General features: G+C 44.3%; 1 protein-coding gene across 3 annotated transcripts in view; it reads right to left on the reverse strand.

Annotated features, from left to right (window-relative positions):
- Positions 1–17,252: 17,252 nt before the first annotated feature.
- Positions 17,253–27,617, reverse strand: part of SLC38A6 (solute carrier family 38 member 6) — a 46,178-nt gene continuing 35,813 nt past the window's right edge. For 2 of the 3 annotated variants that reach the window (XM_052783460.1, XM_052783459.1), the window contains exons 13-16: positions 25,581–25,705; positions 24,575–24,719; positions 24,355–24,449; positions 17,253–23,201 (exon numbers count right to left, since the gene is read on the reverse strand). In XM_052783460.1, the coding sequence (XP_052639420.1) occupies positions 23,121–23,201; positions 24,355–24,449; positions 24,575–24,719; positions 25,581–25,705 (446 nt within the window). In that variant the 3' untranslated portion in view covers positions 17,253–23,120. The remainder of the gene's footprint in view (positions 23,202–24,354; positions 24,450–24,574; positions 24,720–25,580; positions 25,706–27,617) is intronic. The other variant, XM_052783461.1, reaches the window with a different exon arrangement.

The following is a 27,617-nucleotide window of genomic DNA, read 5'->3' on the forward strand; positions in this document are numbered from 1 at the left end:
ATGCCATGAAGGACATGGGCCTTCATCATTTCCAGAGCATGGACCTAAATGAATGCATGTAAGTCCATCACGTGGCAACTGGTGGTCCACACAATTTCAGTACCTTTTAAGGTAACTCCAAAAAGTCAGTCCTCCTCCTCTCCTCCAGAGAAACCCCAGAGCTGATGGTCCCTTCAGAGCAGGCTGCGTGCAGAGTGTGGGGGTGACCCTCCCTGGAGCAAGGCTGGGGGCCTTAGACCTGTTCTCATGTGCTGCTGTCACCCAAACAGTCCCGTGTGGGCTGGAAGACTCAATGTCAGGATTTGAACTTATTCCTTGGGAGACAAGGTCCATAAATCACTACCTTGGAAGGTTGGGAAGGGCTGGAAAAGTCCATGAGGTCTGAGAATGAGAGAGGCCGCCTTGCATGGGCTGTAGCACTGAGAAAGTTCAAGGTGCTCTGCCAGGTACTGAGTTTGTTTCCGTGAAAGGCTGAAAGAAGAAACATTAACTCTAGGGCTGGATTCATGTTGTCATGTTTGTCCCTACCTTTACAACTGGGTCATCACTGTTCAGGCGGTCCAGTCACTTCTTCTGAGAGCTCTGGGAAAAGGAAGATGATGAATCCCATACTGTTCTGCACAGGATCCCAGCCACAGGCAGAGAGATACCCCTGGTTTTTATCTACACGGAATTTTGTGGATTGGTCCAAATTTTGATGGGCAGATATTTTTTTATTATCGGTCGAATTAGATTTAATTTTAAGCGTTGGGGCAAGGCCACTTGAAGAGCTTTGGTTTGTAAGATTATCTTTTCCAGGTTCTAGAAATGTTGAAAGCTGAAGGTATGTTTGCAGTATGTTATCAGTTACAAGATTGCTTACATCCTAATGGGGAAAATGCTTATTTTCTGACACAAGACCAAATGAAATCTCCACTTTGTGTCATTAACAGTTAGTTTCCTTTTGTGAGCAATTTATTGTTCAAATCACTGAAACATAGCACAGTGTTTGTGGCTTTAGAAACTTGGTTTATTTTAATTTCCCTCACTTGATTTTACAATGGACATTTTTTCACTTCTAAACATGCACATATGTCGAAAAGATACCACTATAGGCTGAACAGAAAGATGACTGTGATCCTGTCTCATCCACTTGCACAGTGTGCCCAGGAATTACCCCATGCTTTCTGATTGACTGAATGCCCTTTGCACGTAGTAGTTGTTGCTATAAATAGTTGTTCCTCAGGGCTAGCGTTTAAGTCTTCAAGATTGGGAAGTCTTCAAGATTGGGAAGCCTTCTGGTTAACTTTGAATCATATTGCTGTAGCACCTAGACATAGGCAGCTCCAAATAACTGGAGCATTATGGTCTTTAGAGGCTTGATAACGAAATCCAGAGTTCAATTTATGCAAGCGCTTCATCCTCCCATGAATGAGCTTATGAATTTTGGAGCCACGGGATCAAACTCTGCAAGTACAGGAATTCTGCACGCCTTCTTGTATCTCACTTCAGAGCACCTAATTAAGATGTCATCATGACTTTTAAGAAGAGCGCCTTAAACAGAAAAACACTGGAACAGTGGAGAGGTCTCAATTTCCTTCGTTTTGACTTCAAACTCCGGAGTTAAAGGACACCAAAAAGAGAGCTTAATGCCTATAAATCTTACAGTGTGAACTGATTCATGACTCAGACAAAGTGCCCAAGTCCCTAAGAGTCAGGAGAACAACCCTTTAAAATAAAGTTCGCTACTATCGCTGGAAACTTTAACCCACTGGCTTCACACTGAGGAGGTTTAAGCTGCAAATGCAGGAGAGGATTTATGTGTTCCTCTGAACAAAATACATCAGGGTAGGAAAACTTGACCCGGCAGTTTTGAGACATGCCTGCCGTAAATAACCAATTGATTGGCTGACTCGCAAAGCCATTAGCAGGCGTGAGGTGCCTGCTGAGATTCAGACACCGCATAAAATGCTGGAGGTGCCAGCAAAATGGACACGGCAATTGGCTATGCAGTCGTCTTCCAGCAGACCGCTCAGAAGGGCTCGTGAAAAATGGAGCGGCTTTCATCTCACTCGTTTGACACTGTACCTCTGGAAGGGGATTTTGCGTGGGATCCAGTCTGTCGTGGGCAAAGGGGGAAGAAAAAAGAGATAAAATTACCACCTTGTGCTTGAGCAGTAAATCATCTGGAGGAGTAGAAGTATTTCAAATGAAGTTGGAGCCTTGACAGTTGCAGATGATGAGTCTTTTCTGCCATAAATCACCACAGCTGCCAAGTGGCACTGATAGGTCTGAGCTAATGGGGCTTTCCACCCCCTGAAAAGTGGCAGCAGCAGTTATAGGAGGGAGTTTGATGACTGATCACAGGCTGTCAGGTGAGAGGACCGGAGGTTATGTTTTATTCTCTGAGAATGGGCCATTTTTACCTTTTCCCTCCCAAAGAATGCATGTGATACATCCATCTTCGCTCTCACTGCTGCAGCAATGGTTTCTGGACTTGTGTTGATCTTTTTGCACTGTCCCACCCTGATGGCAAGGGAAAGGGTAAGAGCAGTGAAAGGTCCCTGGAGCTCTGCCTACCAAGTCTTTCATTCTGGAGAAGACCAGGCAGTAGGAAGCAGAGCAGACATGATGCTGGTCTACTCCAGACACTCATTTATACCAATCTGAGAAATACACACCGTGCAATTGAGTAGGAATCTGGGTGTAAATGGCTACACAAACAGCAGTGTAATGATGAACCTGAGCCAGCTCCTTGGGGAGGCTGTGGCTTCGGGCATTAGCCTTGAACAAGCAAAGACGGGGCCTTGTTCCAGTATCAAACACGAGATGAGGAGTGACAGCTGGGAGATAAAAGGCAGGTAGGAAGAACGTGGTTATGTGAAGTTACATTCAATCCAATTCTGCTCAGTCTCAAGTTCTTTCCAAGCTGTTTCTGCTCAAGGAAAGAGTGGGCCAGCACACAGGGACCAGCTCCCTCGGTGGGTATCTCCTCCTGTGTTAGCCAGATTGTCTCTTGTACTGACTTTTAGAGGAGTGAGAAAGTCCTCAGTCCTGGCACTGCCACCACTCAAACCCATTCGCTCTTTCAGAACCAGAGGATTCCTCCACTACGTAGGACTTGGGTCCCCCAGACAGTTTTTTGGTTTGTGGATTAGATTCAACAGCTTTTTTTTTTTTTTTTTTTTCCCCAGGGAGCAAAGGCCCGTGAGGGAAGAATTGGTTCCAGATAACTGCATTTACACAGTATGCAAATATGCACTGGCCGAGTATTGACACGCTGCTGCCCAGGTGGTTTCCTGGTGGCTCCTCAAACATCAGAAATGGTGAGCACCAGCAGAGGATTTACCTGCTTACAGGAATCTGGCCCTATTCCTATAAACTACAAGACTGTACAAGCGTGACTGTGCCTAAAGTCTCACTAGCTAATACCAGGTTTTATTACACTATCCTGCTACCCCAGCAACATCTCTCAGAGAGGCATAAATATCTTAATCTCCCCACCCAGCTCCAGTCGTCCCCCCCATTTTAATGCCACCAAGATACACACTTGCATGCAGTGCTGTCAGAAGAAGCATCTGCTTGAACAAACCTTCCAGCAGAGCAATCTGCAGGACAACGACCATCATTGAAGCAAAGACCTCATCCATGCTCAAAGCACTGTCCCCAGAACTCGTAGCATCTCTTTAGTCAACGCATTCAAAACACTGAGGGCTGGCATTGCTGGAGACCGGTATTCATGATTCCTCTTCACGCTGGTTTGGCCTCTGGTCTCTAAAAGTGGAAGTTGAAGTAACAGGTACAGGGAAAAAAAAAGAAATCAGCTAAGTATTTCCCAGCTATGTAATATGGAAAGATGGGGGGTCCCAGGTTGGGTGGGGTGTCTCTACTATTAGGAAGAAGAGGGAAGAGCAGGTTAAGGGAGAGAGAGTTTGTGTCTGGAAAACACAGAGTAAACTGCTGCCAAATATTTGAATTTATTCTCCCTTTTTCTGTTGTTCTTTTTTTGAACTCAGATCAGCCTTAGGCAAGGGATCAGGGGGAAGAAGCTTTTGGGACCTTGCTTCTGTTTTGCAGGCAGTAGTTCCTTTGAATTCATGGGCTTTTCATATCAAAGAGATAACAACGATCATATTTAATAAGAACAGGAGCTCAGCATCTCATTTCTGACAGTAGTCAGTAATAAATGCTTTGGAAACAGGTATCAGAAAGGGAAGAGCAGTTGTCCCACACCCAGCCAGCTTCTAGCCCACAGTAGTTCAGGGTCTTCTGAAGATGTTGTATCCATTCGGCTTCTGCAGTGAACAGGCACTGTTTGTGCTGTTTTCCATGAGTTTGTTTAATCCTACCCTTTGAAAGTTTTAGCCACCACAACATCACTAGCGAGGCATTCTGCAGTGCCATGAAGCCTGTTAGAAAAGCGGTTCCTTCTGCTTGCTTTGAGCTTGCTCTTGGGTAATTTCTTCAGGCACCATCTAGTCCTGGTTTTATGGGATAAAGTGACAGCTCCATGTTCACTTCATAAATACCAAGAGCTCGATCCATGTCCCCTCCTTGCTAACTTCTTTCCACAAGTGTCTTACTCTCTGAACTGCCCATTTTTTGGAAACCTAACGCTACATTTTGTGCAAATATTTTTCTATGGGAGACAAAATACTTGATTTTGGAAGTGTCATTTTAATACACATAGTGCAAATGTTTATAAATACATACCTGCACACAGACAGGGCGCTTGTCAAAACACATTCAAAGGATACCTAGGTTCTTTCATGTATTACATACTCGGAGTGAAAATAACGAGCTATATTTAACCCAGATCCAAGCCCAGACTAAATTATTTTAAAGGTCAATTAAAGAACAGAAAATCTCACTAGCTAAGAGATAAAAAGCTCCCATTCATGTGCATTTCCAAGAGCTTTAACAGAACTAAAGCACAGAATGAGAAATCGTAATTAAGTAGAATTTCATATAAAAATCATTGACAACTCCACGTTTCTGTACCTGCCAAGACCTGAATTCAGATGACTGCATTTGGCCTACAGCAGTTGATGGAAACTCCATCACTCACCACGCTGATGTAGTTGTTTGGAAACCAACGGCTCTTGGCAGAGAAAATACATTTCAGCTTCTGTTGAATGACTGCACATATGATGAGCAGAAGACGAGATAGACTAATAGCCGGTGTTCAAATTTGAATTATGTTTTGGCTGGTGCTTAAAGTTCAGGTTTGAGGCCAAGTGAAGGCTAGAATTTAGCCTGCAATGTAATCCTGAAATCACATGGACTGTTCTCCTCAGGTATTGGACTCGGCGGCAGAGGCCTGGGGGTATTTTCTTGCTTGCGATCGCGAGTCCGTCAGTTTGGCAGACGCCGCTGTGCTCGCTGCATTCCTGTTCTTTGGCCCTATGTGAGTCAGCTCTGGAAAACTCTTATTTGACCACAACTGGAAAAGAAAGAGAGAAAAAAAACCCAAGCCAAAACCCACAGATCAAATTTGTAGGATGGGTTTGAACCACAGAGTCCAGTTTTCTACCCCAACAGCCTGCATGATCTCAGCTCAGAGATCCCGGCGCAGTCCCCGCAGCAGCCACAGACAGCCGAAGGAAGCGCTCGCGGAGCGGAGACCCCGCTGCAATCACCCAACCTGAGCCGGCCAGGCAATAGCAGCCCAACCGGGAGGGCAATGAATGCAACGAGCCAAATCCCTGAAGAAACACCGGGATTTGTTCTCTCTGGCTGCTTGGAAAAGCTATTTGCAGAACTTAACACCTTCCTTCAACCTCAGAACACCTCCTTGGGTAAACATAATCACCTTCCAGGTTTGGGCCTTACACAGAAAGAGATCAGTCCACATTGGAATGATATTTAGCACAGGTCACAGTCTAAAATGCCATCAAAAATATCTGGAAGGGCATTCAGGTTTCAGATTTGCCGTCAGCCCTAAGGTGAGGACACCTTGGCGCGTCTGCTCAAGGCGTGGATTTGTGATGTGCACCAGAACATTTGTGCAATAAGCAGAAACGATGGCCCGGCTCCATTTCTTGTGTAGTCTGCAATTTCTTAACATGTCCGACACACTGGGAACCCATTTGAAACGCAGTGATGGAAAACTTGGAAAGCAAATGGAAGTGAAGAAAAGCCCTTGGTGTAATTTTACAGCGTGTGAAAGACTTAAAGCAAGAAACACAACCAGATGCCACAAGGAAACTACTTTCAATTAGTTCTGCTTTGTGTTATACCTACTGATGAAAAATAAAAACAAATTCATTCTGTCAACAGCTCTATCTATAGCATAATCCTTAAATGAACTCATCCGTCAAACTGGTCCTCTGGCAAAACACATTACAATCCCTGTTTCTCAGCTGTGTGAATCAATCATCTGTTTCCCAAACCCATTGGTCAAGATCTCAGGAACCCAATATATTTTTATTGCGCTAAACAAGCCAGTTGCAAGGCACCAACTTCACCACAGCACCTATGTACAAAGCGTTCATCTATTAGCAAACTCTGCAATTTCAGGGGAACTATTCCCCCGTCAAGGTTACATGGTAAATGCGCCTGACCTGGAACAAAAACAAACCTTGACCTTCCTGCCCCAGCAGCATACATGGGAGCCGCTCACGGCTGGACAAAGAAAGAGCACCAAAGAACAAACCAAATTTTTTTCTAGGTGGACAGTTCAGAAAGTGATGTTTGAAAGGGCATAGACATTTTTGAAGATATGGAGGTATTTTTATGGTTTTTTAAGACAAAGCTAATGGTTCACACTGAAGTTGCAGCAAAAGAACCCCACCAAACAGCACAGACATCGCTGGCAGTATTCAGTAGCATTTGCAATATTTCTCAGTGGTGTATGTTCCCCATCCTCGATGCAGGAGGACCTTGAAGAGGGCGTCCCTTTCCAGGGCTCTGAAGGCTGCTGCAGCCCAAGAGCACACCCTCCTTCAAGCAAAGGCATCCTGTCAGAGGGAGACCTGCTCTCATTCCCATGTTATCGATGGGAATATACAGGTACAGCCATACTCCATCCTGGATGCACAAGGGGATGTAGGTGTGGGGGTTTCCAAGGGTTTCGGTGCCTAACCTCCCATGCCAGGCTAAGAGGCTGCACTGGCCACGCTGAGATGATAAGTGCCGTGCTCTGCAGGAGCCACATCAGGATGGAGTGGTCAAAGAACAACTTTAGTCATCGTCACTAAAGGCTAAAACATGCCTCAAAGTCATCCTTGGAATCCTGTTTCCCACCAAGACTCGCTCATGCTGTGAGCAGAGACTTGTGCAGTTGGTGCTTTTGGCTTCACAATATTGGCTGATAGAAAAAATCTACTAAAAGCATAATGCAAACCTGGGTGTTTCTTGCAGATGTAGTAGCTTAGACAGGCAAACTGCAGCAGTGGTTTTACCTGAGGCCACCTCATGAAAGGTTATTACTTAGTTGCATTTTAACTAATAAAATGACAACTTTTATGAAATTTACTGGGAATCTCTCAAAATAACTTAAGACGCAGATACCAGTGCAGACATCTAAGGAATTTTGAGCAAAGCAGACATATCAAGGACACCCTGGTCTTACCGTCCCAGCAACAGTACCAGCTACTCTTGGCATTGCAGGAGCAGCAATATCTGACCAGTAGTGTACTACTAGTTCAAGAGAAACTTCCATCCATCTTCCATGGATGTTACCTGGGATATTTGGGAAATTTTTCTTCTGGGTTTGAAAATTTTTGATGTAAGTCTTTACAAAAAGCCAAACCTTTCAGAAAGATCTGGGTAACATTTCCTCAAATCCTGGGGGCAAGCAGAATGGCAGAAGACTATCCCCACCAACCAGCAGATCTTACAGAGGTCTGTTATTCATCAGCTTGGATCAACATGAAAAGGGCCCAGAGAAGTACCTCTGAATACACTGGAGGAAGCTGAGCAAGTTATGAGGCTTAAAAAAAATAGAACATGAACTTTTTAGCCACATTTTTAACAATATCAGAGTTTACTGCAAGGCTGGGCAGACTGGAGAAAAGCAAGATACATCCACAGTGTGGCAACCTACCTCTACCAGGATGAAGACCAACCATGGCCAAACTCAAGGGAACCATGTGCCCACTTCAGCAGGTACTGGGTCTCCACTGCAGGGGAACACTGAAGTGGCCCGTTGGTGCATACAGCTGTCAAATTTCACTGCAGAAAGTGGCAAAGGCAACAGGACACATAGTTTGGTGTGGATTTTGATAGCTCAGATATATCTGCTCAGGGTTTCCAGACCCAGCCAGTCTCGGCACTGGGCCTGGCAGTCCGAGGAGGAGTGAGGGAGGAATTCGTCTGAGCTGAAATCAAAGTCAGACTTCCCCAAGGAACAAAGCCGTGGCTCCCGGAGATGCGTACGCCGGGGAAATCTCGGGGCAGACAGGTGCCTGGCCCACGTCCGTGCATGGGGACAGACAGGGAATTTTGTCAGCTGAATGTCTCCAGCACCGATACCCTTGGGAGGAATGAAAAGTTGCCAGCAGAGCTGGCCAAAAAAAAAAGCAAACAAGGCATGTATCACTGGAGAGTCAAATAATCCCCACGCAGCAAACAAAGTCAAGTTTGAGGAACAAAACCTCACTGCTCGCAGGCAGTGGCTGCTGAGGGCATGTGTACTGTGGAACCAGCCTCTGGAAAGTCATCTGGTGTTCATCTTCCCTAACTCCCAAAAAACCAACCACAAATCCCGCAGCATCACCATGGAGAAGCAGCCTTAGCATCTTTCCTCTGTCAGAGGAGACACACACACCCCCCCCTCCCTGCAAGCAGCAGAAGGGATGCACTTAGCTCTGCCCAGGAGCTCGCTCCCTTCTTTATTGAAGGACCTGCTGTAATTCCATGCCCTGCAGGGTGAGCTGAAGCCATCCACCTCTCTTGCCCTCACTGGCTCATCCTGCAAAAGCTCATCTGTAAATGAAGCTGAAAGACCTGCTAAGGGCATCGCCAAATCCAAGCATTCAAGCCCCTGAGTCAGCCCTAGACCCTGCTCATGAGCTGGCGTTAAAACACCATGAGGTTTTTCACAGTGATGCATTGAACATGCCTTCGCTGTGCTTTACGTCCCAGACCTGCTCGACAATCACAAGAAGTAAAAGGATTTTTCTTTTCAAAGATGAAATTCTGTCTGCTGGCACAACCCTAGAGCCTGAAGCCTCTATGAGTATCAGGTACTGCTAATTCATACCAAAGCGGCGAAAACTGGTGACATAGCACAGTTCTGCTGCTTACCCAGAGACTCTGGAGTCAGATTTTGGCACAGACATGGGATCACTTAGGGAAAAAAAAAAAAAAAAATCCACATCAGTGCCATTAATGAAGTATCAAGCAGATACTTGAATTCTAATGGAGATAAACATAATCTGTTCCATTCAAGGAAGGGTGAAAACTACGCTAAATGTTCATAGCATTTCAGAAAGAAAAAAATAATTATTTAGATGAGGCAGACACAAGAACCAACAGCAAATCCAGTCCCTGTTGATCACCTCCCAAAATCTCCAGGGGAAGACAGCAGATGCCCAGGGGCAGATGTAGGCCTGGCTGTGGGGCCAGGGCTGCTTTGGGCTTTTCCCACCATGACGATGCTGGGGGCCAGGGCAACGTTTTCCTACCTCAAAACAAGCTTTGTTTTGCCGAGTTTTTTTGGCATAACTAAAGCACCGCAATCCAAGGCAAACCATGCAATTCTCAAAAACAGCTTAGATAAACAAGAGGGCGGCTGCCCAGCATATAACTTCGATAGAGGGGTTGGGGGCTCACCCCGGCAGGGTGGGGAGGACCGTGCTGCAGACCCCCTGGCCTTACTGTTGGGACATTTGCGCTCCCGGTCACTGCATCCCGCTGTCCTTGGGGAGCTGCCCTGAACACTTGGACCCTTCACATCCCCGGGATGGCGATTGCCCCCCCAGGCCCGGCGCTGAGGCAAGCTATAAATATTCCTCCCAACTTTCCCTCATCACTCAAGCCCCTGGCACCCCGGCAGTGGCCGCAGTCTCCGTGGAGCAACCCACAGCCCCGGGCCGGCATGGAGGCAGCACCTGCTTCCCTGTCCCAGCGGGATGCCCGCGGATGCTCAGAGCCCCAGGGGTGACGGGACATCCCGGCAGGCTCTCCCAGAGACACCGGCAGATTAGCGGCTCTATTTTTCAAGCTGATCCTCTCCCATCCCCTCCAACTTTCATTCAACTTACAAGAATTTAAGACAACTTGGCAGGACAGACAGGATCTATATATAAACCCCGGTGGCCATTTCGTCAAACAAATCCTGATGAGCAAATGGCCTCTGTACCTGGAATGCGGGTTTATGCAAGTGACAGGTCAGCAAAGCAGCTGCCCTCTTTCCTCGCAGCACAATGGGGATAGCAGAGATGCCATCAGCACTATTTTTTTCCTACCCTGCTGTGTGCTAAAAAATTTATTCTAGGAACATTAGGGAGCAGGGGAGTAAAAATAGATATGCAGGTTCAGCAAATGGCTCTCTCCACTCCTTGTGTTTCAACCTTTTTTTGCAGAGAATAGAAGCAAAAAGGGTTGTGCTATTAAACTCTGTGTGTTTGCTCAGCAGCTCCTGATAACGACACTTGCTGCTTTCTGAGCTTATTTTAAAAAATGTTTCCAGCAAGCTGGGCATTTCTGCGGTTCCGATTAAACCAGAAAAGATGAGTCTTCAAATGGATCAGCCTGGGTGGGAAGTGTCAAAACATTTACTGCAATGGCCCCAGTTGAAGTTAAGTTTTGCTTATCACTATTGGCAGCAACTAATGTTAACCACATGGTAAAAGAAAGTTAGAAATAAGGCTTACTTTGCTCCAAGACCTCTTGCCTGGGGGTGAGCAGGCGGAAGAGCCATCCTGGGCACTGGTCCCAGTCCCTCGTGCTCTCACCACCCCAGCCCTGAGCCCCGCGCGTGTCCCCGCACCGAGGCCGGGTGGGAGGCAGCTCCCACAGCCGCTCGCTGAAGTTTTGGCTCAGTGAAGCTCAGCGGAGACCAAACCGGCTGAAGCTGCTGGGATGCAGCAATGAAGCCTGCGGCCGCTGTGCCCGTGCAACGCGCCCGTCGCAGAGGGCTGTGACGGCCAATTTTGCCTGGTCCCAGAAGTGACGGTGGTTAAATAATCCCGGTGCCAACACTGGTGGAGTCATTTTGGTAAAGCAGCCTGGGAGGTGCCGTGCTGGCGCTGGGAGCATCTCCCACCCACTGAGGCACCTCCCGTGGCTTTTTTAGACCCTCAGGGACAGGCGATTGTGTTTATGGCCAGCTCAGAAGGGGCTGAGTGACAGGCTTTGACCTTAGGCTCTCCTCTGGTTTCCTTGAAGGCTACAAGATGGGTCACCACAATAGGACCATCATGGGGGGCGAGGGCAGAGCAGGCAACCGTCACAGGGAGGTGCCGGCTAGGTGAGACACGGGGGGTGACAGAGCAGCGGGGCTGATGACCCCATCCCAGCCCCGCAGAGCCCCTGCACAGCAGGGATGGTGCCACACTCTGCGCCGGGTCAGCAAAACAACACAGTTTCAAGAGACAACCCAACAAATCCTTCCTCTCCCCTTGCTCCCTCCTCCCCTCCACTCTCAGCCTCCTTCCTCCTGCCCCGGCGGGGGACACAGCAGGGCCGGGCGATCCCTTTGCCTCGGTGATCTTTAGCCTTGGCCTCTCTGCAGTTGGAGCAACCTACAACAGTTCTGCAGCCACTCCAGGACCAGCTCAGTTGTGCCAGAGCCCAGGCTGGGCAAAGGGAGCCCGTCTTCAGGGGCTGGATCCTGAAGATTCAGGCTTTATTGAAAGCCTCTGGCATTTAGGCTCCTAAACACTTCCATCGGACTCTGCTTTTTAGACTTTCCCAGTCAAGCGCGTTCCCTCTGCAGCACAGAAAGGGACTTCAATTCCCAGCTTCCCAAGAGCTCATTTAACAGCGAGCTGTAGGGACTGGAGAGACGACAAGGAATTTTAATAGAAGGCAAATTAAGCACTTTATAAGTCACTTCCAAATTGATTTATATGGCCAAGGCTGCTCTGCTACCCTTTCACAGTAGAAAGATCCCTAAAGAAAACAGCTTCAAAGGACCAATCCAACTCTCCTTGAAGCCAGGAGACGCAAACCCTGTAAGTCAAAGCTGGGGCTAAAACTTACACAAAAACCTCAAAACTCTCAAAATCACCATTCAATAGATCGCCTCCGCAGTCCCCTGAATCCGAAATGCTGGAGCCTAATGGATAACGCTGAGCTATCAAAACACTAACATACATGGAGTTTCTTTATGCCTAGTGAAATGCTGTGCTTAGCATTACATTTTTAAAAGACTTGATTTCTCAGCATTAAGGTTCATTTCAAAGCAAGGAATTTTACTCGGTCTCTCCCGGGACCCCTAAAGCCCTCGTGTTTGTATTCTACCCTGGCGAGGGAGTGAGGGGTGGTGGGGAAGTGCTCGAGCCAAATATTTCCCCCTTCTCAGCGCGCTGGAGAATGTGCGGTGACACCTCTGCTCAAAGGGAAAGGCCTTGTTTAGACAAGACGTGGCAAACATGAGGCCCCTGCCCTGGTGGAATGGCTTCAGTGGATGGAAGGACAAATATCGACTTTCAGAATTTGTTGGGGAAAAATAAAATCTGTCCATGGTTTCTATGTATCTCCAGCCTGGGGCTTTGCATCCCCTGGGGAAACGTCATTCCCTGGCTTCCGACCCACCAAATTGAACTGTCAGATTAAGGAATGGCAAGACAGACGTCTTCAACTAACATTTGGCAGCCAGGCTGAGACAATGTCTCTCCACCATCATTCGAGTAATCTCCCCTTGGAAAAGGACCAGACGAATGTTCCCGTTGCTCAGATGGTTCCAGAAGAAACGACTTGTAAACAGCAGCAGAAACTGTGCCAGCAAATACCAAAAGGAAACTGTACCATTTCAACAACAATTTTGGAGCTGGCTCCAGCAGCAACACTCTGATGAGCATTAAAAATGACCATATCCACGCAGCTCCCTGTCCCTCTGTGGCTGCCAGGGAGCATCGTGGACCTCACGGGGTGCACCTCATTGTGCAATGACATCCCCCGAGATGCGGACCTTTCCCCCTAATCCCATCTGGTGATCACGTTGTGCAAGAGGCCTGGTTGCCCTTGACGGTATCATTGCTTGTGTAACAGCTGAGGCTGGTCTTACTCATCCCCACCTCGAACCCTTTCCAACCCTTGGGAAGGGACGTGCTGCAGTAACAGCCAGCAACCCCAAAGTGCCACGGGAATGACTCTGCTTGCATTTCACTGGTCTCAGTGCCTTCCAAATCCAAAGCAGCCCACTTTCACGTGGCAAAGTTTATGGATAAATATCAACTGATATAATGAAAGGGCTTTTAGCTCTTCACTCCACCTTTCCTTACTACTAGTGCCTGGCAAGTCACAGTCTGCAAGCAGCACCTCGCTGTGTGCACCGCTCGTGAGAAGAGCACACGTCCAGGAGGGATAGAAGAACCAAAGTCCTGAAGATGCAGCAATGGCTGGGGCATAAGTTCCACATATCTTCTTTGAGACAAACCACAACATCAAAACAACATCAAAAGGGCAGCAAAGGCTATAACCCACCTCTGGAGTCCAGGTGGAGGAATGGACTATGGAAGTGTTGAGTCTCAGATGCTTTCCAGTAACCTCAGCTCTCCCTGTTTGAGCAAAGTCACCTCCAGACAGACCTTCCATCTGCATCCCTTACCTACCACATGGGATTTCACCTCTAGCTCTCTGCACCTCCGAACTCCAAGCCCTGAAGAACTTGGTCAGCACCTGGTCAGTAAGCAATAGTGGAAATCCCTCTGCACCCCCACCCCAAGCTCAGGGGTGAGGGAGCCTCCAGACGGGCCCCTATGACTGCACAGTGACTGGCAATGAAAACAGACCAAGAGGAGGAGGTCGGTGTCATTTCAGAAGTTCTCCCCAAGGCCAGACACACAGAAGTTAACAGGTAGCCCCTTGGCACAGCTTCTGCCCAGACTGTCTCTGCGCCCGCATCTGGGACCCACCAACACGAACATGATTCTGTCTCACCGCTCAAGCTCTTCAAAGCTTACACCTGAAGGATCAAACATCAATTTATATATTTAGAGAGGGAAACTGTAGACAATAAAAAGCATGAATTCACCCACTTCTCCCTTTAACACGGATGGAAGTTGTTCATCAAAATCTCGAAGCAAAACTCTAAACACGCATCCCATGAACTATCCCCAGTGCCAGACCTGTAAAAAAGCTATAAAATACACAGGCGACTTAAACCCTTCCTACAGGAGATTCACAGCCACAAGCTGCACAAACCCAGCTGGGGAAACGTTACACTAAAGCCCCGCTTCCGGACCGACATACAAAATGAAACAGCAGAGCGTGACTGGAGCAGGCGAGAATAAGGCCTGAGATTTTCATGGCCCTTGACTCCAGCCCTGTGGGTTCTGCGCCGTCATAACCACATCCCAAATCTTTTCTCCATCCCTGAGTGTAAATCCCATTATCAAGCAGAGCTACCTGGGAGGGTGGAGAGACCAGGCTTCCCGGAACACTGTCCCACTCCAGTCGATGGAGCGACGAGACTGGGCTCCTGAAAGGCAACAGCCTGTAACAACAGCCCCGAGCTTCCAGGGCTCATTAACTCTCCTCTGGCCGTGATTTGCTACACAACGCATGGAGCAGTAATTTCCACCCTCAGTCTTCAGAAAAGTAGTTCTGCAACCCGGGCTGTTTAGCCACCGCACCAGCCTCCCCATCCGTCATATAAATCTAGTGCCTTCGATTACATCATGCCAGAAAACTGAAACGTAAGTCAGATGGTGAAGGCATTAATGGCAGCACCATAAAGGCTCAACAATGCAAACCTTCCCAAAATGAACTGTCTTGACCTTCGCCGGGCTGACAATAAAAGTGTGACATCATGTGCAAATAAGCTTTAAATTTAAACCAGGTGTGGAGAGCTGCCTGGTGTCATGTGGCTGCTGTATAAACCACCGACATGCGAGCAGCGATGCTGGAGGCAAGAGACATGCCAAGCACAGACAGGACCCACTCTGCAACAAAAACAGGTACGAGCAGCTGGTGCAGTGCAAGACCAAATTCTGCATCGCACTTGAAAAAGCCGGGGGTTTTGCCATTTGGTACCAGTTCTAGCTGGGGCAAATGTTATTAAGTAAACACAAATTTGCTGATACTCATTTCCATGTGTGTGAGCATTCAGACAGCTCTGGAACCGAGCCAGCAGCACAATAATGAGGTTTTTCCATTTTTTGCTTCTATTCAGGACTCCCTTAGACCTTGCAAAGCGCTTGGAGCCGTGCTCACAGGTTGTCAGTCACAGCTATTAGAGGACCACGATTTCTAGCCAAAAACCACGTCCCTGCTCCACGGCAGCCATCATCCCTCTTGTTACTACCCCTCAACGAAATGTTCCGCCTTCCCCGGCTGCCCCTCACCTTGCTGCACAAGGTGGCCCTTCCTGAAGGGGTTTCCATGAGCAGTTTTTCACCCCACTTTGCACTGCCAGGCCAGCCGGGCACCCACTGCCCACGGCCTGGAGGCAGCGCTGGCTTGGGGCGGCACGCCGCACGGCTACAGCCTCCGGGATCTCTTCTGCTGCCTCTTGTTTTATAGAGGCGAGCAGAACAGCGCAGAAGAGGCAGGTTTGCTGTCAATGAAACCAAAACTTGACTTCAGCAAGGCCTTTGATACTGTCTCTCATGGCATACTCCTGGAGAAGCTGGTGTCTTGTGGCCTGGATAAGTGCACTATTCACTGGGTGAAAAACTGGCTGGATGGCCGAGCCCAGAGGGTCGTGGTGAATGGGGTGAAATCCAGTTGGCAGCGGGTCACGAGTGGTGTTCCCCAGGGCTCGGTGTTGGGCCCTGTTCTGTTTAATATCTTTATTGATGATTTGGATGAGGGGATTGAGTGCACCCTCAGCAAGTTTGCAGACAACACCAAGTTGGGAGGGAGGGTTGACGTGCTTGAGGGTAGGGAGGCTCTACAAAGAGATCTGGACAGGCTGGATCGATGGGCTGAGGCCAATTGTATGAAGTTTAACACGGCCAAGTGCCGGGTCCTGCACTTTGGTCACGGCAACCCCATGCAGCGCTACAGGCTTGGGGAAGAGTGGCTGGAAAGCTGCCCGGCAGAGAAAGACCTGGGGGTGCTGGTTGACAGCCGGCTGAATATGAGCCAGCAGTGTGCCCAGGTGGCCAAGAAGGCCAATCGCATCCTGGCCTGTATCAGGAACAGTGTGGCCAGCAGGAACAGGGAGATGGTTGTTCCCCTGTACTCGGCACTGGTGAGGCCGCACCTCGAGTACTGTGTTCAGTTTTGGGCCCCTCACTACGGGAAAGACATTGAGCTGCTTGAGCGTGTCCAGAGAAGGGCAACCAAGTCGGTGAGGGGCCTTGAGCACAAGTCTTATGAGGAGCGGCTGAGGGATCTGGGGTTGTTCAGTCTAGAAAAGAGGAGGCTGAGGGGAGACCTTATCGCTCTCTACAACTACCTGAAAGGGGGTTGTAGTGAGGTGGGTGTTGGTCTCTTCTGTCAGGTGTCTGGAGATAGGACAAGAGGAAATGGCCTCAAGTTGAGGCAAGGGAGATTTAGGTTAGATATTAGGAAAAATTTTTTTACTGAGAGGGTTGTCAAACATTGGAATGGGCTGCCCAGGGAAGCGGTTGAGTCACCATCCCTGGAGGTATTCAAAAAGCGAGTGGATAGGGTACTCCAGGGCATGGTTTAGGGGGCATGGTTAATGGTTGGACTTGATGATCTTGAAGGTCTTTTCCAACCGAAATGATTCTATGATTCTATGATTCTATAATACCTGAGAGGACATCAACTGCACTTCTCGCTGGATAAGTTATTTTTTGCATTCTTTGTGTTTTGGAGAGCATAGTTCAAAGGGTAAAATCAAGCACCGAGAGTACACGGGTCCAGGAAGAACAATTCATAACAGCTTTCCGGACGATGTCCCACATCCATTTCAAGCTGGGTGCTGCAAGACTTCGCCTGCAGAACAGAGCAGGGATCACACACAACTATGCGGAGGAAGGAGAACACTTGTAAGTGCACAAATACGCTACCACCACCAAACCAGGAATGACTTTTAAGAACACCCTTCCCAGGTGAAAGTGATGCTGCCGCCTGAGCTGGGCCTAGCAGCAACACCACTGCACGTCAGGAACTAACTGCAGAGATGACAACGCTTAGTTATTTCACTAAGCGGGCACGTTACGCACAAAGCAAAGATGACAATCGCATGAGTTACGCAAGTACTGGTCTTTATTTTCTGATTTTTTTGGAACATGTCCTGGCTGTTCCATAGGGAATCTGAGGGAGGGAGAACTCAAAATAGGAAATCTGTTGTACAATATACAGGTTTGACATGAGCTAGGCAATTTTTACATACAGATAATTCTTAATTTCTTTTAAGAATTCCAATTCCACATGAAGCGTGGTTGAATGATCACTACTGAAACACAAATACCAAAACCACCACCACAAACTGTAGAAATTAGGCAGCACTTTTGTAATACTGAAAATTCTCTCCCACCAGCAGTCATTAGGAAGTAGCAATAAACATGTCCAAAGGTTTTTCAGTATGCAGAGCAACTACAACTAATGCTTTCAAGATGAAAGTCAACTGTAAACCAACAATTTCAGGTAAAGTGTTAAATTAAATCTAATTGGGAAAGGAGTTCTACAACAATCCATGTTACTTTAGCTCCTGGACTGATCTGAATTTCAGTCTTTAATTAGAGAAAGTTAGAGAGCACATTAGGATGCCCACTATAGAGAGAAGAATATTAATTTTCATCTCCTTAAGTAGGGACATTTGGAAACAAGTTGATTAATCTTCAAGTATTTGTAGTGATGCATTGGTAAATATGTCCATCTCTCTCTACTTTTTACAGAAATATCAGTGTAAGCCACATGAAGAGCCCAGGCTGCTGAACTGGCAGGACTCCGAATCCCGAATCTCCCTTTGGCTCAGTAAGGGCTCGGGAGCTGGCCTGCCAGAGAGGTACGGCTCTGCGGTAGTGGGGACATCATTGATATTTCTATCCAGGACATACTTCTGTCCTCACTTATCACATGCAATGCTGAATGCACATCGGCTGATGCTCATGAAAGCATTTCATATTCTTCACAAATAATCCTCAAAACTAATTTTAGGAATTTATTTTAAATGAACTGGCCATATTGGGTCAGGCAAAATACCCACATAGTTCCCTAACCCTGCTCTACTTCTGGCCTGAGGAGATGCCTACGGAGCCTCAAAAGAGGCAAGTGTGGACTGGCAGGTTCTCTGTGTCCTTGCAGCCTCCATGGACTGAAGTCGTTGGAGCACTGACTTCCAGATCCATACCAAAATTATACCTTGTGCAGCATGAGAAATAGAGTAATAAAAGTACAAGTCCATATTCTCTCTCATGCAGACAATGTGCTTACAAGCTGCTCAAGGATTTAACATTTGCCCTGGCACCTCAGTCAGACAGATCCCATTGCACCATCATGTTTTCATCCTCATTAGGAGGATTGCAAGGGTAGGAAATATGGCACCTTGAGTAGATTACACGACACAAATGATTTACGAACTTTAAATCAGCACAGTCTTCCTATGTTGCAAAGTTAAGATGTCTCCATGTTTCGAGACAAAATTCTTACAAGAACAGACAAGATGGGCACACCAACAAGGTCTGCCCATGTCTAGCATTGACCTTCAGTGCGGTGCAGTAGTGCACACTCGGTGAAAATTAAGCCTGCAGGGCATGGATAAAGCGGTGCTTTCCCTGATCCATACCCTCTCGCCCAGGCAGCACTCCTCCTAATGATCACTCGGACTCTCCAGCTAACGGCACATTCCTGCTCAGTGCCATGTAACTGGTATTAACACAAAACTGAAGTGAAGGGGAAGGTGAAAGGAGGGACAGAGAGAGGACAGAACAGTTTCACAGTGTCTCAATTTTCACTATACAGGGACACAAGAGAGAATTTTAAACACACTTATTGCCATGAAAATCAATATATTAAGATACAAACTGCTTAGAAACATGGGAATAAAACACGAGCATTTGCCACAATAAAAAGGCAGGTTTGGAGCTCTTTTGTTTTGCAGCACTTGTTCCTGCAATGCTGCTTACAGGAGACACTCTCCACACCCAGCTTACCGCAGTCCATCTGAAATTTGAGCAGCCTTCAAATGGACAAGGAATGGAAATAGGAGAAAGAGAGAAAACAAATCAAAGGTAACCAATTAATTTTCATCCCTTACAGTGTTGTTCTTGCTCAGTTGGGGAAAGGCAACCTTTCCAAGTGAGTTCAGAAATGCTGCGGGCCCCTTCATCCATTCCCATCAAGTCTTCAGAAAAGAAGGTTGGAAAATGCTAACTACAGGTAACAAAGCAGAACCACTGAAATTTATAAACCTGGAAATTCAGGGGAAAAAAAATCTGTATACAAGAATAAAGAAAAAATATATTTAGCAACATGTGAGTGAGCAGAGTTCCAGACTGGAGGCCTGTTTTGCTCAAAAAAATCATGCTAGTGCACAACTGTAGCGAAACCTTTGCAGACACAACATTAGAACAGTCTGTGGGAGATGCGAAGGATAAAAATAGTGTCCTTACTCTGCTTTTTCGTTGTGGAAAATGCTCATACCTTTTTCTAAATTTGGAAACAGAAGTTCTTTTTCTTTCTGCCCTCTCCCTCTCTCCGTATTTCAAGTTATGTATCACAGAAACTTAAAAGTAGCAGTATTTCTAACTCTTTTTCAGATGAAAGATAACACACATTCTGTAACCCCCTGTGCTGCTATCCTTTCTGCACCACAGCCAAAATGTAATAGAGCTCCAGCAGAGGTGCGAATTACTTCCATTCATCCTCACCAAGTATTAACTTCATACACTGGTATTCATCATTCCAAAGTCTACCTATTAGCATAGTTAGTTAATAGCCAGGCTATTTAGGATAATACTCAGGGATTAAAAACAATAATGTAGTGATTTCTGTGGCATTACAGGAATCAACTGCGAAATTAACACTGTATTTCAGGTATTTTCTCAGTCACATTTTTAAGATGATGCACACAAACCCAACTGCCTGTGTACGCACAGAGCATTACAGTGCAGGGCAAGCCTCAGCTTTTTCAGGGGGAGGAGGAAAGAGCAAAAGCTAAGCAAAACTTTGCCAACTTTCTGCATATTCACAGATAATCTAAGTCTTCAGTGTTAAGTCTTGATGGTTAGAGTTTGAAATAAAGTCACTGCAGTGATTACGAGTATTACTCACCAGTATGGTACAAGAGCATGTGATAAATGAGAATCAATTTCCATAAAATTTCTAATAAATATTCCTCCTAAATTCTAGTGTCTGAAAAACTCCTGCAGCTCATTCACATGAATGCAAGGTCTCCTGTTTTCCTAAAATGTTTTGCTTCAATCAGACAGAAAATCATTTCCTGATGTACAGCTGTCATTGCTTTCTCAAGGTACACTTTTATAAGGTAAATATTTAGCTTTTTACACTATTGCCAGAAATACCCCGAGTGGCTGAATCCCTGTAGTGTAACAAAGCCTGTGAAACGCAGCTATTAGAGGGTAGCCACAGGCAGGAAGGCAGCTACATCTGGTCATCAAGAGTTAAAACAAGCTAGAAGAGCTGCAAGAATAAAGGCAAGATGGGGAGCCTCAACCATTAACACACAATGCTGAGAAAGTCTGATCGATCCCTTGATCAAAGGAGGCCAGAGACCTCTCAAGTTAGAACCATCCCCTATGTGCACATACACACTTTAACCTGCTGAAGCAGAACTGCTGGACAAAGTGTGAGGTTTTATGAGAAAAATGTGCTATCTAATGGCTGCTGCTGCTCAAAAAGGTGGTCCCACTCCTGCCACCCCCGCTCACTTTTCTTGTCCCCTAAGTGAGCTTACTCAGTTCATTTTTTTTTTTGGCAGATGACAGGTCACATCTCGCGGTCATGTTGGTTTTCTGCTAGTTAAACACCCTGACCAGGAGCCACTGCCAGTGCCACAGAAGTAGTTGTGAACTTCTGGCCAAGAGTGGACATGCTGTTTCTGGTACTGACAAACTATTAGATGGCTCAACTTGTGTCATGAAACCTCTCCTAGAAGCTTTATTATAAAGATAACTGCAGTCTTTTCCTGGGATCCTTTTCTTTGGGATCCTACCAAAACTTCCGAGTTAGTTCCCAGGCCTCACTGCACACGTCTACTTCTATATTAAGTAGAAGAATATTCCCCAGGCAAAAAGGAGGACCAAGCTGCACCACCTGGGTGCCTTCAGGCCGTCTGTCAAAAATGAAAAGTATCTTACGGATCCTGAGAGAGCCAAGTGATCTGTGGGCACGAGAAATCCTAGTTTGTCAGCTCAGGAATAGAGAAGGTGATTCCAACTCTGCTATTTGCTGTTCCTCCCTATTAGACAGGTGAGGATCAAGCACATTCAATCAGGGTTATGTAAAAATTGGCACATCAATCAGCATTTTCCAAATCCAATGTGACATAATTAAAAAGGTTAATAGCACAGACCCACTGCTAAGAAGCTAGAAATGCCAGGCTCTGGGGCTAAGTCAACATATTAACAGAGCTGTCTCAGCAGGACTTTCTAGCAATAGTCAACTACATTTGCTAACTGTGCACCTTATGGACAGAAAAATTTATTCAAATGTCACTTACTAGTTGCTTTCCTATTACATAAATGTATTACTTTGCTATGATTCACTTGTGTCTTATTCCACTTCTCAGATGTAAAAGTGCTAAGCTAAATTAAAAGAAATATTGCATCTGGAAATAATGAAGAACTTTCCCACTCTCTGAATCTTGCCATTTGAGGCTGAGGTCTAATTTCTTAACCTTACACAAGCCATGTCTGTGGAGGCTTAGCTTCCTTAGGGCATAAAGTGTCTGAAGAGATTAGGCTATTTTAAAGACATCAGATCCCATCCGATAGAAACAAATTTTAAAAACCTTACCACAATATCAGCCACTTTCATTCTACTAATGCAAGGAACTTTTGTGGTGGGCACTCAATACCATATTTAACAGAGCCCAGTTGCTGTTGAAAATTACATTCACATTTCATTTAGGCAGAAAAAGAAGGAAAAAAAGGAATTATAAAAGGGTACATGGAAGTTTATAGAGATCCGAGGTAAAATTAGGGTTCCATGAACGTAAAATTTCCTTTGTCTTCAACAGAGGCAGAATTTCACCTTTCAAACCCAAACCTTCTCTGACACACAACAGTACATAAAATATAGAAACACTCTATTTCAAATATGAAACACTTGTAAAAATGGGAATAAGAGAGAAAAAGAAAAAAGTCTTTCACTTGGAGGAATACTGAGGTACATTGAATAATATTCAAAAGCAGATATTAATTGAAAAATGTCTATTATTAACTGCAAAATTCCTAATGCTACTAAAAGCTATTATGCTAGATGGCCAAAGCCTTCTAATTTAAAAATTACTTCAGTATGATTCAAGTATACTGAGGTATAAAAACTCTACTTAAAAAAAAAAATTAACAAAAATCATGACGTGCCCATTAAACTGGGCTAAAGCAGTTGGTTTCTGGATCCATGTTAGAATAAATTACGGTAAACAGTTGGAATCAGGAAGTTCTTAATATGAACTGGCTGAAATTTTGGAAATTATTAAAGCAATAGGAGTCTTTCACGGTTTAGGATAATGTGTGCATTATCCTAAATGCACACATCACAATATGCACATCATCATTGATGTACTATCCATCCACCTCATTATCTTTAAAAGAGAAGTTATTTCAAGGTTCTGCTTTTGTTCACCATGTGCACTAAACCATTTTTGCACTGCAGAAATTCTCAAGAGACCTTCGTACCTGTCATGATTCCACCATTAAAAACTAGTATTTTAGAATGGCAAAGACTAATTGTCCAATAACTGAAGAGAGCGACTCAAGATTAAAGGAGGAACATCACTAACACACTAAAAAAGAGCATTATTTCTTCCATAGACAGCTTTGGTCAGTGTTTTCTTTAGGATGTTCAGCATTCATTTCAGTTGTTTTGACATGTCTCTGGTTCTTGCTGTCCTTCTGAAGCTCAGTTCAGTCAGTGACAATAGGCTGTTATTGATCAATCCAATTGAAAATTATTAGAACTAAACTGAGAAGGCCAACACAAACGCCAAAAATAACCAATGCACATGCCTGTGAAGAAAGAAAAGCAAAAATTAATGTTTTACTAAAGGAAGCATTTTACATTTTTAAGGCTTATGATGAAAAAACCTGTAAGAACTGGTTTAAATACTGTCTTTTAAAATAATCTTTAATGTTTCAAATTACTCAGCCTTCAAATACAAGGTATCTGCTTAGGGGGAAACTAAACTAAGCCTGCTCTGGGATAGTTTCACTGGAAACTCTCAGAGCAGTCTGGTTTGCTTGCTCACACTATCCGTCTGCCAAAAAGAAAAAAAAAAAAAACCAACAAACCAAAATGCAAAACATTTGCCCTTTACAATTCTGAGCAAATTAAGAAATTGAATTTGTATTTTACTCGAAATATAATTAAAGTTACAATGGATTCTTTACATTTTTGAATAGCCAGATGATAATAAAACTACAGTTCAAGAGACAGTAGCTTGCTGATTTATAACAAGGCTCCAAATCTGTTGGGACAAGTGAAGACTTTAATGGTCAGAGAGCACCATTATTACATTTTCTTTCAGATTCCCTATTTAATCAATACAAGAGCAGCCCTATGAATCATAAGAACAGCAGAAGGACTATGTATAAACAGTTTGTCAGCATTGTAGCCACTGTCATGAAGTAGCTCTGCTTCGCAGTGGTTAAAACAAAGACAGTTACAGTGCAAAAAGCATGCTGCTGCACAAATTCCAACTAGAACTTAACCTACTACACTGAAAGAGAAACCATGAAGAGGAGAAAAAAAGAAAAAAAAAAAGATGTTTTTGAGAAGGCTTGCATAGAAAACAAGCATAAATACTGTTTCACTTAAATGCAGTTTGGCTTTGTCCCAGCAGCCCAGACAACATCAGAATAATGTGTAAAAACTGAGGAGAAATTGGATTAAAAGTCAACATCTGAAAACTATAGGGAAAATCATGTATTCAGATCAACGGTCCAGCATATGGACATACTGCTAGTCAAAAATCTCTCGTGAAGAAGGCGTTTCAGAAAGAGTAGAGCTATCATGACGGGTAAAAGAAAATGCTCACAGATTTTGTGAACTGCAATGAAAACAAGAACTTTGCCCCTCAGATTACATGCTCTACAGTGTATTAAGATGCATCTAAAATGAGACTGTTTAAATATGATTAGCACACATGGAAAAAAAGCATACCCCAAGTTTCTGTGGTGATAAAAAGTCCTCTCTGCTAAGTTTAAGATAAAATAGTCCAGGATATACAAAAAGTAAACATGATGATGTGGTTGAACCTTTAAAAAATAGAAAGTAAGATTTTACTTAGAGCAAGATTGAAGTACATTAGCTTATCATAATACTGAATTTTTTGAAGAAAAGTTAAAAAAACAAAACAAAACCAACAACCACAACAACTTACCAACTACTCCAAATACATTTTTAATGTCTGGCACGTACATTGCAAACAAAACAACAATTGTATTCAGTGTTAAAGTGACAAGGATATGGCAAATCCACGACACGGGAAGATGAGAGAAAAATACCATCAACACAGCTTTCCTTGCCTACATAATATGAAGAGAAACATTGCATGGGTAAATATATACATACATTTTAATCTTATCTCAATTTCATAAATTTAAGAATTACATCATTCCAGATGTGAAAGAACATTTTAAAAATCAAAATGCAAAAAATTTAGTAATAGTTAAATGTTTCGTCTTTCTGTAGCATAGAGTTTACTTTAGTATTAAAGCAGTATTTATCACGTGGCCATTAGTCTTAAGGAATTACTCCTTTTTTGCAGGGACAAAAGAAGGTCTGGGGGATAATGCTTTGTCTCTTTGAGCATGTGTGGTAGCAAATGTCAGCATGTTGCCAACTGATACGTAATCTATACACTACTTCTATATACATAGTTTTGCATGCACAATATTTTTTGGTCCTAACTGAATGAATTTTCAGTTCCACCATGGTATTGATAAACTAAAGTAGCGTTTTTTTTGGTGAAATAGGTCAGTATGTGTTTTTAATTTACAATTAAATTGAGTTTTCAAGTGTAAGTGTGTTTGTGTGTGGGTGCGTGCATGTAGAAAGGAAAAACCAAGTCAGCAAAACTCAATTTAAGGCGGGGGGGGGGGGGGAGATCAAACTAAATAAACTTTAGAAGTTCTGAATTCTCTAAATTAAAAACAATGCTGTGGGCTAGTTTTAATCTGAAATCTGTCTCAAGAGCACAAATTAGCTTAGTGGTTAGTTGTTATTTTGGAGCTCTCATGGAACATATGCAAATATGTGGTCTTTGATCAATCACTTGACAAGTGAGTAAGATACACAAGACTAGATGTGACTCAAATATTGCAGTCTGCAAAGTATTAGCGTTACCATTGCTTATTGCCAGCTTTAAAACGTTTAGGAGTACTTACTGGGAAATGGATTAGAGGGACTGTCAAAAGCACAGCAAACAGTATGGCTACTTTAACAGTCATGACGACAGTATCATGTGGCAGGTACCTGCTGTAACCTTGTAGCAATTCAGAATCCACTTTGTCTGAAAACAAGAAAAATTAATTGCTTTGTTAATCATTTGACAACTAAGATAATTAGCAATGCATATTAAGCTTACATTCAAATTGATCAATTTTCTTGTGACTAATGTGGAGTCGAGAAGGGTTGCAGATAAGCATCACTTTGGCATTACTGATACACTAGGATACATAACCTTGAGAAAACAGAAAAAAACTTCAGGAGGTGAGTCTCTGTAGAGCCTCTGCTGAAGCCAAAGCTACCTAAAGAGAAGATACAAATATGAAGCAGGAAGCATTGAAAAGAAAGATGATATGACATGAAGCCAAGTTACGGTAAAACTTGTTCTATGTGTCTGAAACAGTCAACACTAGATTCTTCTGGTTGAACTAGAAGCCAGAAACATATTAATTTTGCTAAATTGTCTGAATTGCATTTCCTTTTTTTGTCCCAGAAACATTAAGTCATATGCAAGGTAAAATTGCATTATTTGAAAGAAAAGCTGCAATTCTAATTTAAAGGAAGAAAGAAATGTTCAAAACTATGCTAGCATTATGTGCTTTTACTGTCTATAGTTAACAATATATTGCTATGGAGAAGGATATATCAACATGGAGAACAATAACTAGCATTAGTTATACTTCTAAAAGAGATTTCTTATTTCAAAAAAAAAAAAAAAAGAAAAAAAAAGAAGAACAAAACTATTGACAATTGAGACTGATTTTTCCCTATGCCAAATGAGTAGACAAGTGCAACGCAAGAACACCTGAAGGTTGTCAGTTTGGATTCTTACAGCACCCACAGAATAACAGAGGACTGGACTGCACTGGCACCGCACCCAACCAGGCCGCACACTTTCAAATGACAGCTCTGTTTTCTTCAGCAGTAGGAATCTCATGTGCTATCCACCACATGCATATTTAGCTTTGCAAAACCAACTCTATTGTGGAATTAACTATAGTACCGTACACCACGCATATACCATTATAAGTGTTACTTCTGTACTATTCAAGGCAGAAGTTGGACAGAAAGTGATGAATCAGTGATGAATCCTTCGCCTTTGACTTTTGTCCTTTTAAGGTGAAAATTTTCACTAAGTTAACAGCAAAAGTCAGAGCCCCAAAAGTGATCTGCTACCCTGACTTTTTTTTTTTTTTTGGCATACCTTGACTCTATGCTTTTTTGGACTTCAGAATGGACCAAAATTTCCACCAAAGTCCAGTTGGTGTATGACATTTCAAATTCACAGAAAACAATAAACCATCTGAATCACAGAAAGATAAAGCATATCTCATTTCAAAGAGGAAGCTCTTTTTTTGTTTTCAATTTAAAATAAAATGTTTTATATTTTCTCAGACCGGTGTTTTAGGAACAATGAACAGATTCTCTCTATTTAAAGAAATAAGTTAATTAAACAAAACAACCAAAAAGTGAAAAAAGGAGAAGAAGTTTGCAAGGGCTGGGGCGGGGGGAGGGGGTGGGGGGGGTGGTGGGGATAAATCTCTTACAGACATCCACTGTTGGTTCCAGTGTTTTAGACTCTTGGAGTCTAAGAGTTACTAAAATAAATCAGGCTTGCAGAAAACCAGAAATGTTCACAGTGAAACAGACTAAAAGTCTACAGTCAAGACAGAGCTTTGTCCCAAAGAAATCATGACAGTGAAGGTAACAGGAACTGGGATGGTTTCTAGGACTACTACCATTTTTCTTTTTCCCTTTTTTTTTTGTACTTCTTGTTGAGATCTCATCTGGAGACAGATGGTCATCCTGCACTGCCTGCTGAATCCTTCAGACACTCAGAGTGGCACTCAAAATTATATTTTCCTACAAACCACATGGAGACAGTCAGGAAATGGTAATGGTGGCCCATACACTATTAGAGGTTTCAAGACTCCCCATATAATTTTTCAAAGGATTCAAAGGAGTGTCAAGGGAAC

Source organism: Harpia harpyja, chromosome 3 (genome assembly GCF_026419915.1).
Source record: "Harpia harpyja isolate bHarHar1 chromosome 3, bHarHar1 primary haplotype, whole genome shotgun sequence".
NCBI lineage: Eukaryota > Metazoa > Chordata > Aves > Accipitriformes > Accipitridae > Harpia > Harpia harpyja.